The sequence below is a fragment of the Ranitomeya imitator genome, chromosome 2 (genome assembly GCF_032444005.1).
Source record: "Ranitomeya imitator isolate aRanImi1 chromosome 2, aRanImi1.pri, whole genome shotgun sequence".
In the NCBI taxonomy this organism is placed as follows: Eukaryota; Metazoa; Chordata; class Amphibia; order Anura; family Dendrobatidae; genus Ranitomeya; species Ranitomeya imitator.
In genome coordinates, this window is record NC_091283.1 from 345,735,672 (window position 1) to 345,751,658 (window position 15,987).

Sequence of the window (15,987 nt, forward strand, 5' to 3'; positions counted from 1 at the left end):
TTCCGGAGAACATCGTTTCTGACAGGGGATCCCAGTTTGTGTCTAGATTTTGGCGGACGTTCTGTGCTAAGATGGGCATTGATTTGTCCTTTTCGTCTGCATTCCACCCTCAGACGAATGGCCAGACGGAGCGAACTAATCAGACCTTGGAAACTTATTTGAGGTGTTTTGTTTCTGCTGATCAGGATGACTGGGTTACCTTTTTGCCGCTGGCCGAGTTTGCCCTTAATAATCGGGCTAGTTCTGCTACCTTGGTTTCTCCTTTCTTTTGTAATTCGGGGTTTCATCGTCGTTTTTCCTCTGGTCAGGTGGAGCCTTCTGATTGTCCTGGAGTGGACATGGTGTTGGATAGGTTGCATCAGATTTGGAGTCATGTGGTGGACAATTTGAAGTTATCCCAGGAGAAGGCTCAGCAGTTTGCTAATCGCCGTCGCCGCGTGGGTCCTCGACTTCGTGTTGGGGACTTGGTGTGGTTGTCTTCTCGGTTTGTTCCTATGAAGGTCTCTTCTCCTAAGTTCAAGCCTCGGTTCATCGGTCCTTATAGGATCTTGGAAATTCTTAACCCTGTGTCGCTTCGTTTGGATCTCCCGGCATCGTTTGCTATTCATAATGTGTTCCATCGGTCGTTGTTGCGGAGGTATGAGGTACCTGTTGTTCCTTCGCTTGAGCCTCCTGCTCCGGTGCTGGTGGAGGGGGAATTGGAGTATGTTGTGGAGAAGATCTTGGATTCTCATGTTTCCAGACGGAAACTCCAATATTTGGTCAAGTGGAAGGGTTATGGTCAGGAGGATAATTCGTGGGTGGTTGCCTCTGATGTTCATGCTGATGATTTGGTCCGCGCTTTTCATAGGGCTCATCCTGGTCGCCCTGGTGGTTCTCGTGAGGGTTCGGTGACCCCTCCTCAAGGGGGGGTACTGTTGTGAGTTCTGTTTTTGGGTTCCCTCTGGTGGTTACTGATGGTACTGGGTGATTTGTGTTCTGCTGTCTCTGGTGTCCACCTGTTCTATTAGGATTTGGGAGTTTCCTATTTAACCGGGCTTTCTTGTCATTTCCCCGCCGGCTATCAAGGTTATCAGAGTGTTTTGTTACCTCAGCTTCTCGCTTCAGTAATCTTCAGGACAAGCTAAGTTTTTGATTTTCTTGTTCCACGTTTTGCTTTATTTTTGTCTTGTCCATCTTGCATATAATTGTTTCTTTGCTGCTGGTTGCTCTAGCGGGCTGTAATTGCTCCTCATGTTCCATGAGTTGGAACATGAGTTCAAGTAATTACAGGATGGTTTTTTTGAAGGGTTTTTTGCTGACCGCGCAGTTTACTTTTGTATCCTTTGCTATCTAGTTTTAGCGGGCCTCATTTTGCTGAATCTGTTTTCATACTGTGTATGTGCCTTCCTTTCATTTCACCGTCATTATATGTGGGGGGCTGCTATTTCTGTGGGGTATTTCTCTGGAGGCAAGAGAGGTCTGTGTTTCTTCTAATAGGGGAAGTTAGATCTTCGGCTGGTGCGAGACGTCTAGGATCAACGTAGGCACGTTCCCCGGCTATTGTTATTTGTGTGTTCAGGTTTAGGGTCGCGGTCAGCTCAGGTTCCATCACCCTAGAGCTCGTTGGTGCTTGTCCTTTTGTGATTCCCTGCCATTGGAATCATGACACATGTACAACAAAATCTTGTATATTTTGAACCTTAGCAGCAAGATTATTCAGGCTGGAAGCCAAACTCTGGACGTCCATGATAAACAGCTGAGGTCAGAGCCATTCAAGGATTAAGAGGAGGTAAGAAGCAGCCAGGCTGCAATTAAGTCTAGGCAGCAAACACTGAGGGAAAAAAAAAAAAAACTTCCTCAGACTACTTTTCCTCCTACTTCAGCCAATAAGATTACCACATTTTTGGCTGGCTATACTGTCATGATCCCAATGGCAGGGAACCACAAAAGAACAAGCGCAAAAAACAAAACGAGCTCTAGGGTGATGGAAACTGAGCTGACCGCGATCCTAAACCTAAACACACAACTAGCAGTAGCCAGGGAACGTGCCTACGATGATTCCTAGACGTCTCGCGCCAGCCGAAGGATTAACTTCCCCTATTAGAAGAAACACAGACCTCTCTTGCCTCCAGAGAAACACCCCACAGAAATAGCAGCCCCCCACATGTAATGACGGTGAAATGAGAGGAAAGCACATACGTAGTTATGAAAACAGATTCAGCAAAATGAGGCCCGCTAAAGCTAGATAGCAGAGGATACAAAAGTGAACTGCGCGGTCAGCGAAAAACCCTACAAAAAACCATCCTGAAATTACCTGAACTCATGTGCCAACTCATGTAACATGAGGAGTAATATCAGCCCACTAGAGCAACCAGCAAAAAGGAATCACATATCTGCAAGCTGGACTAAGACTAAAATTAAGCAAAACGTGGAACAGAAAAATCAACACTTAGCTTGTCCTGAAGATAACAGAAGCAGGAAGCAGAGGTAACAAGACACACTGATTACATTGATAGCCGGCGAGGAAATGACAAGAAGGCCAGGTTAAATAGGAAACTCCCATATCCTGATAGAACAGGTGGACACCAGAGACAGCAGAGAACACAAGTCACCCAGTACCATCTGTAACCACCATAGGGAGCCCAAAAACAGAATCCACAACAGGCATGTGCGTCGTTGGCAACATATTTTTGACAGGCATTTTTTTAGGCCGAGTATAACACGCGCATCTGTTATACCGATCTTCTGATGGGCATGAAACACATTCTGGTAATTGCTGGTGGCTAAACGACTAATCATTGTAGACTGTATCCTGGATCTCATACTTCCCATAACCACCGCTGTTATTAATCATGTATGTTCCCATTCCTGTCATCACCATGCCCCTTTTCCTGATCACTTCATCCAACGATTCGTCCGTCATTTATTTATTTTTTATTTATTTTTTTTAAAAAGTGCCTTCCCAGCAGCAACTGTGTAGGAAACCACTTTGCAGTTTTGCAAGGTGCTTATGATGCCCATAAATAATTTTAAAAAAATAATAATAACCCCCCCATGGGGAAATGTTTGACAGCCCATGCACTTAGTGTATGGGCATTACAAGTCTAGGAGACCTGCTCCTTTACATTGGGCCTACTTTTTAATGAGGCCTTCCTCCATCTCTCATCATTTTCCACCACTAGATCACCGGGGTTCATGTGTTCCGCGCTGCTACAGACAGTCAAATTTTTGGCAAGGGTGTCTATGATGCCAATAGTATGTTTTTAATAACTGTATCCCCCTTGGGGAAATGTTTGTCCCCCTTGAGGAAATGTTTGTCAGCCTATACACTTAGTGCATGGGCATTACAAGTGTAGGAGACACAATCCTTTACATTGGGCCTAGGTTTTAATGAGGCCTTCCTCCACCTCTCATCATTTTTCACCACTAGATTACTAGGGTTCATGTGTTCCGCGTTGCTATAGACAGTCAATTTTTTGGCAAGGGTATCTATAATGCCAATAGTATGTTTTTAATACATGTTGTATCCCCCTTGGGGAAATGTTTGTCAGCCTATACACTTTGTGTATGGGCATTACAAGTGTAGGAGACACAATCCTTTACATTGGACCTATGTTTAATGAGGCTTTCCTCCACCTCTCATCATTTTCCACCACTAGGTCACTAGGGTTCATGTGTTCCGTGCTGCTACAGACAATCAATTTTTTGGCAAGGGTGTATAGGATGCCCATAGTATGTTTTTAATAAATGTGTCCCCTTTGGGGAAATGTTTGTCAGCCTATAGGCACTTATTGTATGGGCATTACAATTGTAGGAGAAACACAACTTTAAATTGAGATTATATTTTAATGAGGCCTTCCTCCACCTCTCATCATTTTCCACCACTAGATCACCAGAGTTCATCTGTTCCGCGCTGCTACAGTCAATTTTTTGGAAAGGGTGTCTATGTTACACATGAAATATTTTTTAAAAATTTACCCCCATGAGCAAATGCTTGTCAGGCGAGGCACTCCATTACAAGTCTCAGAGACCCACACCACTACATTGGACCTACTTCTGTATCCTGAAGTGTCTCTTCTTTTCCTGCCACTAGATGACCAGGGTGAACGTGCTCTGTACTGTTATAGGCCAGTGAATTTTGGGCAAGGGGGCTGTGATGGCACTATTTTATTTATTAAAAAAGGACCCCCCATTGGCCAATTGTTTGTCAGCTCATGCACTCTATTACAAGTCACAGAGACCCACACCCCTACATTGGGCTACTTCTTAACTCTGTTTCCTGCAATGTCTCATCCTTATCTCCGACTACATGACCTGGGTGAACGTATTCTGTACTGTTATAGGCCACAGAATTTTGGGCAAGGGGGGCTGTGATGTCAATACTATATTTTTAAAAAAGGTACCTCCCATTGGTGGCAAAGACTTCATAACATTTGTGTACCTTAAAGAGCTCACTTGAAAAGCTCCTTTTTGCTTTGCCTGGTTGCTCACATTGGACACAATACACTTCATATAAATTTGATAAATCAATGCTGTTAGTTTGGCTCAGTAGTTTATCCAAAATATTTGTTTGTCCACTATATTAGTTCCTCCCCTTGAGAGCCATAACTTGGGCTGCATCAAATGTAGAAATGGCGAATATACAAATGGCGATTTGGACTCCAGATTAAAATACTGTATACCGAATGCATTCAGACAATTACATACTCTGTCCGTATCTGGCCCCTGTCTGTGTCTGGCCAGTGTTTGTGTCTGGCCGGTGTCTGTGTCTGGCCTGTGTCTGGCTGGCGTCCGTGTCTGGCTGGCATCCTTGTCTGTGTCTGGCCCCTGTCCGTGTCTGGCACCTGTCCGTGTCTGGCTGGCATCCTTGTCTGTGTCTGGCCCCTGTCCGTGTCCAGCCGGTGTCCGTGTCTGGCCGGTGTCCGTGTCTGGCCGGTGTCCATGTCTGGCCGGTGTCTGTGTCTGGCCGGTGTCTGTGTCTGGCCGGCGTCCGTGTCTGGCCGGTATCTGTCTGCGTCTGTGTCTTTCCTCTGTGTCTGGCCGGAGTCCGTGTCTGGCCGTGTCTGTGTCTGGCCATGTCTGTGTCTGGCCATGTCTGTGTCTGGCCGGTGTCCGTGTCTGGCCGGTATCTGTCTGCATCTGTGTCTGGCCTCTGTGTCTGGCCGTAGTCCGTGTCTGGCCGTGTCTGTGTCTGGCCGTGTCTGTGTCTGGCCGTGTCTGTGTCTGGCCGGTGTCCGTGTCTGGCCGGTGTCCGTGTCTGGCCGCTGTCCGTGTCTGGCCAGTGTCCGTGTTTGGCCAGTGTCCGTGTTTGGCCGCTGTCTGTATCTGGCCTCTGTCTGTGTCTGGCCAGTGTCCGTGTCTGTCCGGTGTCCATGTCCGGCCGGTGTCCGTGTCTGGCAATTGTCCGTGTCTGGCCAGTGTCTGTCTCTGGCCAGTGCCCGTGTCTGGCCGGTGTCCATGTCTGGCCGGTGTCCGTGTCTGGCCGGTGTCCGTGTCTGGCCGGTGTCCATCTCTGGCCGGTGTCCGTCTCTGTGTCTGGCTGCTGCACGAGGACAGCGTGGAATAGTATAGACTGCACTATTCCACACAATAGTATATTAGACCCTGTTCACACTGAGCTTCTGCAGTGCATTCGGGGGCTCTGCCTGAATCCCCCTAAAATAAGATTCACATAAATGAATTCCATTTGTTTCTTTTTTCTGAAATTGACCGTCTGATGTATTTTCTTAGAGTCTCAGTTTGTGTTTTTATTCTAGTGTCCACTTTTCTGTAGCTGTTGGGACAGATGGACACGTTCAGAAAAAATAAATAAATCACGTGGAATTCATGTGAACTCCTTTCCTGTCATTGCAATCTATGGCTCTATACAGGATTCAGGCAGAACCCACTGGGCGCAGTAAAGACAGTGTGAACAGGCCCTAATGTAAAGCACAGGCATTAGACTTTAAGTGCTGATCCCTATTATGGCGACTCTACAATTACAGAACTATATATGCAGCACATATACACAGATATACACTATACATGTACACATTACAGTATGTCTACTTTATACATATAGAAACATACACTATATACTATATATACAGTATACAGACACATACACATATAAAGTATATACACACAGAAACATTCAGTTTATATACAGTATGCTCACATACATATACGGTTTATACATACATATTCACACAATAAACTGCGCACATGCAGTATACATATATAATAAATACACACACTGTATACTGTATGTACATGCATATACAGAACTTCAAGCTGTCATTGAAGTTAGAGGGGGAATACACGGTAATAAGAAATAGGGTATGTGAACTTTTGATCAGGGTCATTTGGATGTTTTGGGTTGTCATTATTATTTATAAAGAGAAAACACAGTAGTTTGACATAAAATGGATTCACCCAACCACTAACCATGAGTGGTGTTATCATTCATATTCTCTGAAAAAGGCCAAGAAAGAAAAAATTCTGACAGGGTATGTAAACTTTTGAGCACAACTATATATTTATATATTTACACACCACATATATACACAATCGTATATACTGTATATATGTACACACATACTATATACACACATACACACACTATATACTGTACATGTACACACAGATACACATATATACGTATACTTATCAGGTCCTGCTGATTCACTTGTGCAGATCCCAGGACAGTGCTTTAGGAGCAGCCATGATGAGTAGGAGGGGACACAGAGAGGGCTGCAGACATCTTCCTGACCCCCGCGCCATCTAAACTGTGCTGTGCTGTGAGACGGCCCCTCCCCCTCACTCTCACATTCTATCCCGACATTGCCGGCTATTAAAGTGAAATGAATATTCACTGCTCTCCACGCCCATGAGCTCATTTCTGTTTAGCAGCGGGCACAAGCTTTAGCCAGCAGCCGGCTCCTGCCTCCTGTCACCCGCTACTCCTCCGCTGTTGCTGGTGCTGGGCAGACCCCCCTGACAGGCCCCATAGCAGCTGTGTGGTGTGCCGTTATTAGTGACACACCACTGGCTGTGGCCCCTGAGGCAGCGGGGGCCCTCAGCAGCTGCCGGCCCTGTATGCCAGCAGATGTCAGTGCCTGGGCCCACTGGAGAATGACCTGGTGGGCCAGTCCGACCTGGTGTACATGTTTGGTATCTGCATGCTCATAATGACCTGGAGAATCATCATGGCAGGTCAGTGTTAGCATTTGGTGAACATCGTAAAAAACAAGTCAAAAACAATTGTGGAACTACACTTTTTTTTTGCAATTTCACCGCAGTTTGATTTTTTTCCCCATTTTTCAGTACATTATATGGCAAAACCAATGGCATCAATCAAAAGTGCAACTCGTCCCGCAAAAAACAAGCCCTCACACGGCCATAGTGATGAAAAATAACAAGAAAAATAACAAAATCATGGGGCAAAAAACAGAAACACCCAAGGTGGTGAAGCGGTTAACTGATGTGATCTACTGGGTCACTTTATTATTATGGTGGAATTACAATTTGTTTTTCACCATTTCACTTCACTTGGGATTATTTTTCACCCATTTTTCAGCACATTATGTGGTAACGTGAAGGGAGACTTTCATTATTACATTTCAGCCTGCAACAATCAGTCCTTCATGGGAAAATAATGTTTTATGATTTATGGAAAGGAAAAAGGAAGGAAACTGGAAAAATGTCCCAGTCTCCAAGGGGTTAAGAGGTGTGACATAGAGGAGGTCCCAGGAATATCCATTAGACAGCAGTAGGGCGAGTGTCTCCTGTGTCTCCTCGCTCTCTGCTCAGGTCATTAGGATGGTCACCGAAGGCTCTTTCTAGCCTGGAGGGGATGGATCTGAGGAAACCGTGTTGGAAATCCGCTGTCAGAAACACATAAATGATCGGATTCAGGCAGCTGTTCAGACAAGCCAGACTGGTAGTGATAGTTTGTACTATATGGAATGTCATGCGATACCAATAATTGATTATTATGTAATCTCCACAATAGGATATGATGTAATCTCTGTAATACAAGTATATTAGTGGCCAGATGTAATACGGAAACCAGCAGATAAAGAAACACGATATAACAGCGGTGATGATCCTGGAGGATCTCTGAGATCTCTGGGATCTCTTACTTTTTCTAAGTTTGCAGAAAATGGTGACATAAGAGGCGACGATGATGAGAAACGGGATCACACACATTATAATGAATCTGATCCACTGAGTGGTCTCATGTAACTCTGGGTTATAAGGAAATCTGTAATAATAATATCGACACCATTCACCTAGATCACCTACATGGTAGTCATATACACAATACAGAGCACCGGCCACAATGACGCTCAGCCCCCAGATGATCGCTGCAGTGATTCTCACCAGGTTACGAGATCTATGGACTTTGGCCCAGAATGGCCACATGACGGACACCCAGCGGTCAGTACTCATGGCCGTCAGGAGGAGAACACTGGCGATCATGTTCACATTAAACAGAAAAATGTTCACTATACAACGTGCAAAATGTGGGGAGTCTAAGGGAAGTGTAGCCCAGTCAGCAATTCTCAGGGGGAGAGATGAGCAGCACAGGAAGTCCGCGATGGCCAGGTGGAGGAACCACATGGCACTGATTGTGTTCTTCATCCTGAATCCGGCAATCCAGATGACTAATCCATTACCGATAATCCCGAGAGCAGAAACAATGCTGTATAATGTCATGGACGTCTTCTCTAGAATCTTATCATAATCTATCTCATCGTATTCGCCAGGTGACCTGAGGAGACAGAACAGGGCAGACATTAGGGGAATGAGGAGTTTATAGTTCCATCAGTTTCTCCCTTGTACCTGGAGGGCGGCGCTGACATCACAGTGGGGTTACACTGTAGGAAGGTAATAAGGCTAATCTGTAATACATATGGCCGTACATCCAGACACCTCCCAGGTAGAGGGATGGACCATGCACATTGTGGCCACGCCCCTGACCACGCCCATTTCCCTTTTCTTCCCCGGCAGGAGGAATTGTCAGATGGGTGCTGGCAGTGAGGGACATTCAGCAGATGCCTGAGCCTGCTGGGGGTAGACCCAAATCCAGGACTGTCCGCTGTATCCGGCACAGGTGGGACTTCACATTGGTATTGTCGACTACCGAAAATAAGTGCGTCCCCAAGGGTCACCGACCCCTTTTCCTCCCATTCCCGAATAACGACATGAGTCTCAAGTTGGATATTATTGGCACATTGGCCTTTATTATAAACAAACAAAACATATAACCGTAAACATGAGATGGGAAGGGGTCCTTGAAGCTAAAAGTCTGGTGTTAACCATAGTATAAACAAGTGGACAAGAGACCAACCGTAAATTACTCTCAGCCGTTACCCCACAAGCTCGAGAGCACCAAAATACCCCGAAGGGTTACCCTTGTCAACGTCCAACTTAGGATTCTGGCCCACCATTACCAAGTGTCAGGAATCCTGACCGCTGCCACCAATATGTCACGATTCACACCGTGACTGTCACCCCTACGTCACGGATCGGGGTGACTGTAGGCCAACAGACGGCTATAACATGTGCAGGGGGGCTTATCTTAGTTATCCCTACTCTCCACAATGTGATGAAAAAAACACACACAAGGCTAATGACCTCTTAGTTTACAGCAGGGGCTTATGCTAAGTATCCCACTGCTCTACAATATACCACGAACTGCAGGGATTTATGTATATCCCGCTTACAGTTCCACTTAAAACTTGCAGCTCTCTGTCGCCCCCCTTACTCTCAGGTCAGATTAGGTACTGCACCTAGGGTAATTAGTCTGGTACTGGCTATTGGGCACGCTGCAGTGATGCGATAAACTACTCCCACTCAGGCAGGAACAATAATTATCAACGCCACAGTCGCTACAAAAACACCCAAAGGCCTGCACGGTATGCTGCCACCAGCTTCGATTAAACGGGTCCGAAGCTAACCCAAAACAGTAGCGTAATTCCCTTCAGGAGACGGGGTACGCTTTAGAGCATGAAGAACGAAAACTAGTAATTTATATATTTTACTCCGTTAAAATTAAGGCAGTGTTTATATAAAAATATTACAAGGATGTTGCAAAAAAGACAATTGCAAATATGTACAAGGTAATTATAAAAAAACAAGGATTACATGAGAAATCAACACTTACATGTGGTCAAAGCATTGCAGGCAACCAGGCTAGTGGAGTTTCCATCTGTCCCAGTGCATTAGGACTCTGGTTAGGAACAGCTCTTCAAGTCAGACTCACATGGGCTCCAGCAGACAGACTCCCCAGGTAAAACTAACTGCTCAAAGCCTGGCAGACACTTATAACCCGCAGCCCGTGACATCACCAAAAGGGCTGGCTCATCCAGACCCTCCTCTCTCTTCCGTCTTAGTAGATTCAGCCTAAATTTGTCTAATTTCTATAACTGCGCTACAAAACATGTCATAGTCATAACAAACCCAGCATTCATCTCGTATTAACGTTGGCATTCTAATGAGACCAAATATGTCCTATTTGTGATGCATAATTACAGAGAAATCCAAACTCTTTACCTGATAGAGTTAGAAGCTCATGTTTAGAGTGATGGATAGATGCTCCAATGGACTTTAGCAATCTCTATTTAAGATTCTTTTAGTCCCCGTCATTGGCCCAATATCTTACAATAATGGAACAAAGGACTTCCATGATTCTGGAGGCTTCCATACCAGTTTCAGCTAGTACAACTCTCGACTGCAGCTATGCCAGTCGTAAATACCCTGGAGAGGGGGGTGAGGGGTTTGGGAGCTGAAAGTCAGGAATTTCCAGCAAGAAGCAATAAAACTCTTCTACACTCATTGACAAGCTAAACACAGACTGAAGGGGGGGTCAACGCCCGCCCTATGTGTGCTGACAGAGAAACTAAACTTATTATATATATTTTCCTCACACCTCCCCCTTCAGGTGTGCGCTACGGGGCAGGACCTGATGGTGCTCCTCCATACGCACCTCAGCAGGTTCACCCTGGTGGGCCAACCCATCACCATTGCCATGCTCTGGCTCCATGGTGCCTCCGCCTACCCAGTGCACCAGGTAGTGAACCTCCCTCATGCCCATCTGGCACTTTCCCGGCTTGATAGTCAGTCCTGCTTGGTAAATTCGCCTGAGCACCTCCTCGAGATGCTGCAGGTGTTCCTCCCAGGAGGGACTGAAGATGGCAATGTCATCCAAGTACACCACTGCGTACTTCTCCAGTCCCTGAAGCAGGAGGTTGACCATCCGCTGGAAAGTGGCAGGGACATTCTTCATGCCGAAGGGCATGACCGTGGACTCATACAGTCCAAAGGGTGTGATAAAGGCGGACTTCTCCTGCGCCTCGGGGCTCAGGGGAACCTGCCAGTATCCTCGACTCAGATCCATTATTGTCAGGTATTTTGCGCCAGCTAACTTCTCAAGCAGCTCCTCGATGAGCGGCATTGGGTGCGCGTCGGAGGCTGTAATGGCGTTGAGCCCCCTGTAGTCCACGCAGAACCGGGTGGACCGGTCTTTCTTTGGCTCGAGAACTACAGGTGAGGCCCACGCGCTCTTTGACCGTCGAATCACCCCCAGCAGTAACATCTCATCGATCTCCTGGCGCATAATCTGCTGCACCTGGTCAGAGATTCGATAGGGTGTTTGCCGTAGTGGGGTGTGATCCCCGGTGTCTACCTCGTGGACTGCTAACTCAGTCCTTCCAGGCCGGTTGGAGAACACGACCCGGAAGGGTTCCAGTGTGGATTGCAACTGCAACCGCCATGGTTCAGTTAACAAGGCGCTTACCTCCACGTCCTCGATGGACCCACCGGCCTTGGCTTGGGCCAGCATGTCCAGGAGGGTGTCTTCCTCCCCGTCTTCGGGTACGCTGCAGACCAGTAGGACAAAAGGTTCACATTTGTGATGAGCCTTCATCATGTTGACGTGAAAGGCCTTTCGCCTACCCCGCAGGTGGTCAAGCGTGACCACGTAGGTAACTTGGTTGAGCTGTTGGTGGATGACGTACGGGCCCTCCCAGGCTGCCTGAAGCTTATCCGTTGGTACGGGGACCAGCACCCACACCTTCTGACCCACGTGGTAGGTCCGCTCCCGGGCGTTCTGGTCATACCAGTGCTTCTGATCAGCCTGAGCCTGCGTCATGTTGTCATGCACCAACTGCATCAAGGTCTGCATCTTGTCACGAAAGCGCATGACATGCTCCACTATGGACACTTCAGAAGGGTTCGGCTCCTCTTCCCAGGATTCTCTTACCAACCCAAGGGGTCCCCGGACTCGCCTACCGTACAGGAGCTCGAAGCGGGAGAACCCCATCGAGGCCTGTGGAACCTCTCGGTATGCGAACAGCAGGTTTGGAAGGTACCGCTCCCAGTCACGCCCTTGAGTCTCAACCAGCATGCGTAGCATCTGTTTGAGGGTACCATTGAAGCGTTCACACAAACCATTGGTCTGTAGGTGATACGCACTCGATAACAGGTGCTTCACCTGCATTCTCTTACAGAGAGCCTCCATTAGGCGAGACTGTTGTGAATTCTGTGGTCGGGCTCCCTCCTGTGGTCACGAGTGGTACTTCGGCTGATTCTGTCTATGGGCTTCCGTTGGTGGATGTGAGTGGTACTGCGGCTTCTGAGTTTCCTTCCTCAGGTGATGAGGTTAAGTCGTTAGTTGCTGCTCTATTTAACTCCACCTAGTGCTTTGATCCTGGCCTCCAGTCAATGTTCTAGTATTGGTCTTGCTTCCTCCTGGATCGTTCCTGCGGCCAGTCTCTCCTGCATAAGCTAAGTTTTGCTTGTGTTGTTTTTGTTTGCTATTTTTTCTGTCCAGCTTGCTATATTGGTTTTTCTTGCTTGCTGGAAGCTCTGGGACGCAGAGGGAGCACCTCCGTACCGTTAGTCAGTGCGGAGGGTCTTTTTGCCCCCTCTGCGTGGTTGTTTGTAGGGTTTTGTGTTGACCGCAAAGCTATCTTTCCTATCCTCGGTCTGTTCAGTAAGTCGGGCCTCACTTTGCTAAAATCTATTTCATCTATGTATTTGTATTTTCATCTTAACTCTCAGTCATTATATGTGGGGGGTTGCCTTTTCCTTTGGGGAATTTCTCTGAGGCAAGGTAGGCTTATTTTTCTATCTTCAGGGCTAGCTAGTTTCTCAGGCTGTGCCGAGTTGCATAGGGAGCGTTAGGCGCAATCCACGGCTACCTCTAGTGTGGTATGATAGGATTAGGGATTGCGGTCAGCAGAGTTCCCACGTCTCAGAGCTCGCTCTATGTTAGTAACTATCAGGTCACTTTGTGTGCTCTTAACCACTAGGTCCATTGTGGTTCTGAATTACCAATTCATAACACGAGACATGAATTGGGTACCTGGATCAGTGAGCATCTCCCTGGGAAATCCTACACGTGAAAAGATAGCCAACAGGGCATCCGCCACCTTATCTGCCCTAGATGATGACAGAGCTACTGCCTCTGGGTACCGGGTAGCGTAGTCTACCACAGTAAGGATGTATTGCTTTCCAGAGCTGCTGGAGAAAGCCAGCGGGCCCACAATGTCCACCGCGATACTCTGGAAAGGCTCCTCTATCACTGGCAAAGGAATCAGCGGAGCCTTAAGAGCAGGCCCCGCCTGCCCCACTCTTTGACAGGTGATACAGGAGCGGCAGTAGTTTGACACATCTGTCCCCATCTTAGGCCAATAGAAGTGTTGAGACAGCCGGGCCTTACTTTTGCTGATCCCCAAGTGTCCAGCTAGCGGGATCTCATGGGCAATCCGCAACTACTCACCCCGGAATTGCTGTGGGACGACCAACTGTCTTTCCCTCAACCACTCCTTTTGTGATTCTCCGAGTACTGTCTCCCGGTACAACCTCCTTCGTTCCCAGAACACCCTCTCCTTTTCAGTCTCGGAGATGGGCGTCTCGGCGAGTAGTCTCAAACTCTCTAGGCTCGCATCTGTGTGCAGAGCGGTCTGAAACTCCTGGCTAGGGGAAGCCAGAAGCGATGTCAGGGTTCCTTTCCCACGGGAACCCTCTTAAACCTGCTCTGGGTCCACCTCTGGTTCAGTCACAGTGACGACTGAGGAGGGTCTGGAAGGCAGACAGTTATCTGCGTTCTGAGCACTCTGACTGCGGGTGACAGCAGCTACGTAGGCTGTCTCCCCGGGGATTTCTACCGACCCATCAGCCGACGCTGCTATGGGCTCTACCTCCCCATCCACCCCCATTACCTCAGGAGCAGGGCTACTTATGGGCCAGTTACCTTCCTCGGCGGCACTGGTGAATTGCATGGCATCACCTTCCTCACGGTTCCCATGTATCTCCCCATTTCCTGTAGCACCGACACTTGCCCCCTCTAGGGGTTCCTCAGCCGTCTCAATCCACAGAGCGACGTGCCTAAGCACTCCTGTACCTATGGACACATCAACTTGCACAGAAAAATCATTATCAGGTTCAGCTGGCACAGGTACAACATTTTCACCATCAATCCTAGGGAAAAAATGGTTATCAAAAGCATCATTACAAGATAAAGCATGGTCAGGTAACACATGCGATTTCCCATTATCATCATCATCATCATCATCAGGGTTAACGTTACCCTCATTAGTAGATTGGGGAGGGGTGTCAGGGACGTAGTATGCAACCATCCTCCCCAAATCAGTCCCCAACAAAACATCAGTGGGCAAATTATCAGACAGCCCCACTTCCTTCACCCCGCTCCCGGCACCCCAATCAATATAAACCCAGGCCATTGGCAAGGGACAGCTGATACCCCCAATCCCAGTGACAGTTAGGGTTTTCCCCGGAATGATTTCTTCAGGGGCCACCAGTTCGGGTCGGATGAGGGTTCGTTCAGCCCCGGTGTCCTTGAGGCCTGTAACAACATGGCCTCCCACAGTGACGTGCTGTACGTTGTCACACACCCTCCCAGCCACACCACCCACCAAATGAACTGCTGCATTAGGCCCTGGGGCCTTGGATGAGGGGTTCTTCGGCTTGTCTGTACAGTAGTGACTGATATGGCCAGGCCGCCTGCAGTGGAAACACAGGCGAGGGTCGGTGGTAGGTCTGGGGTTGTTGGCCACGGGGACAGGACCTCTGGTGTGTTGGCTGGCAGGGGTACTGGCGTTGGTTGCAGGCTTACCCCCTCTCCAGCTGGTGGTGAGTGGCTTCCGCACTTCCGATCTACGGTTGGCCTCATAGGCATCAGCAATCTGCGCGGCTTTCGTCACGTCTTTGGGTTCTCTGTCCATCACGAACTGTCACACCTCAGCTGGGCAAATATGTAAGAACTGGTCTTTGATCATCAGGTCTCGCAGCTGTGCAAAGGTGGTCACTGACAGTCCTTGGGTCCACTGGTCAAAGTGGGTCCCCAGTCCATGCACCACATCACTGTAACTTTCGTGTGGGCCACGTTGGAGGGTCCGGAACTTTCTACGGTACACCTCGGGTGTAAGCTGGTACTTGGTTATCAGGGCCTGCTTGATGGCCTCATAGTCTCCATCTTGTTCTTGAGGGAGGGCAGCAAACGCCTCCAGAGCTTTGCCTCTCAGCCCTTGTGTCAGGTATCGTGCCCATTGGTCTCTAGGCAGCCGGTACTGTCTGCAGGCTTTCTCAAAGGCCCGCAGAAAAGTGTCCAAGTCCCCATCCTTTTCCATAACAGGGAAGTGATCGGGCCTGGGCTTCAGTATCTGAGCGCTGCTCGGCTCACGGCTGGACTGGGACGACCCCTGCATTTGCAGTCGGGCCATCTGCAGCTGGTACTCCCGCTCCGCTTGCTGGGCCTGGGCCTCTCGCTCAGCTCGGGCCTCCTGCCTGTATTTCTGAATCAGCTGTAGGCATCCATCATGGTCATCAGTGGGGAGTTCTTCCAAGGCCGCCAGCAGGTGGGGGTCCACTTCGCCCTGATTTCTAATAGGGCCGGCATTCAGTGGTTTGACCTCTGCTGCAGCCCCATGTTCGCTTGTACTGGCTTCTGCGGCCTCTGGGCTCTGTGACCTGGCTTGGTCTGCTTCAAATTGCACC

General features: G+C 48.3%; 1 protein-coding gene across 1 annotated transcript in view; it reads right to left on the reverse strand.

Moving 5' to 3' along the window:
• Positions 1–7,435: 7,435 nt before the first annotated feature.
• The window catches only part of LOC138667428 (formyl peptide receptor 2-like), a 33,247-nt gene continuing 24,695 nt past the window's right edge, over positions 7,436–15,987 (reverse strand). The window contains exon 2 of the mRNA XM_069755638.1: positions 7,436–8,737. Coding sequence (XP_069611739.1) covers positions 7,723–8,737 — 1,015 coding nt within the window. The 3' untranslated portion in view covers positions 7,436–7,722. The remainder of the gene's footprint in view (positions 8,738–15,987) is intronic.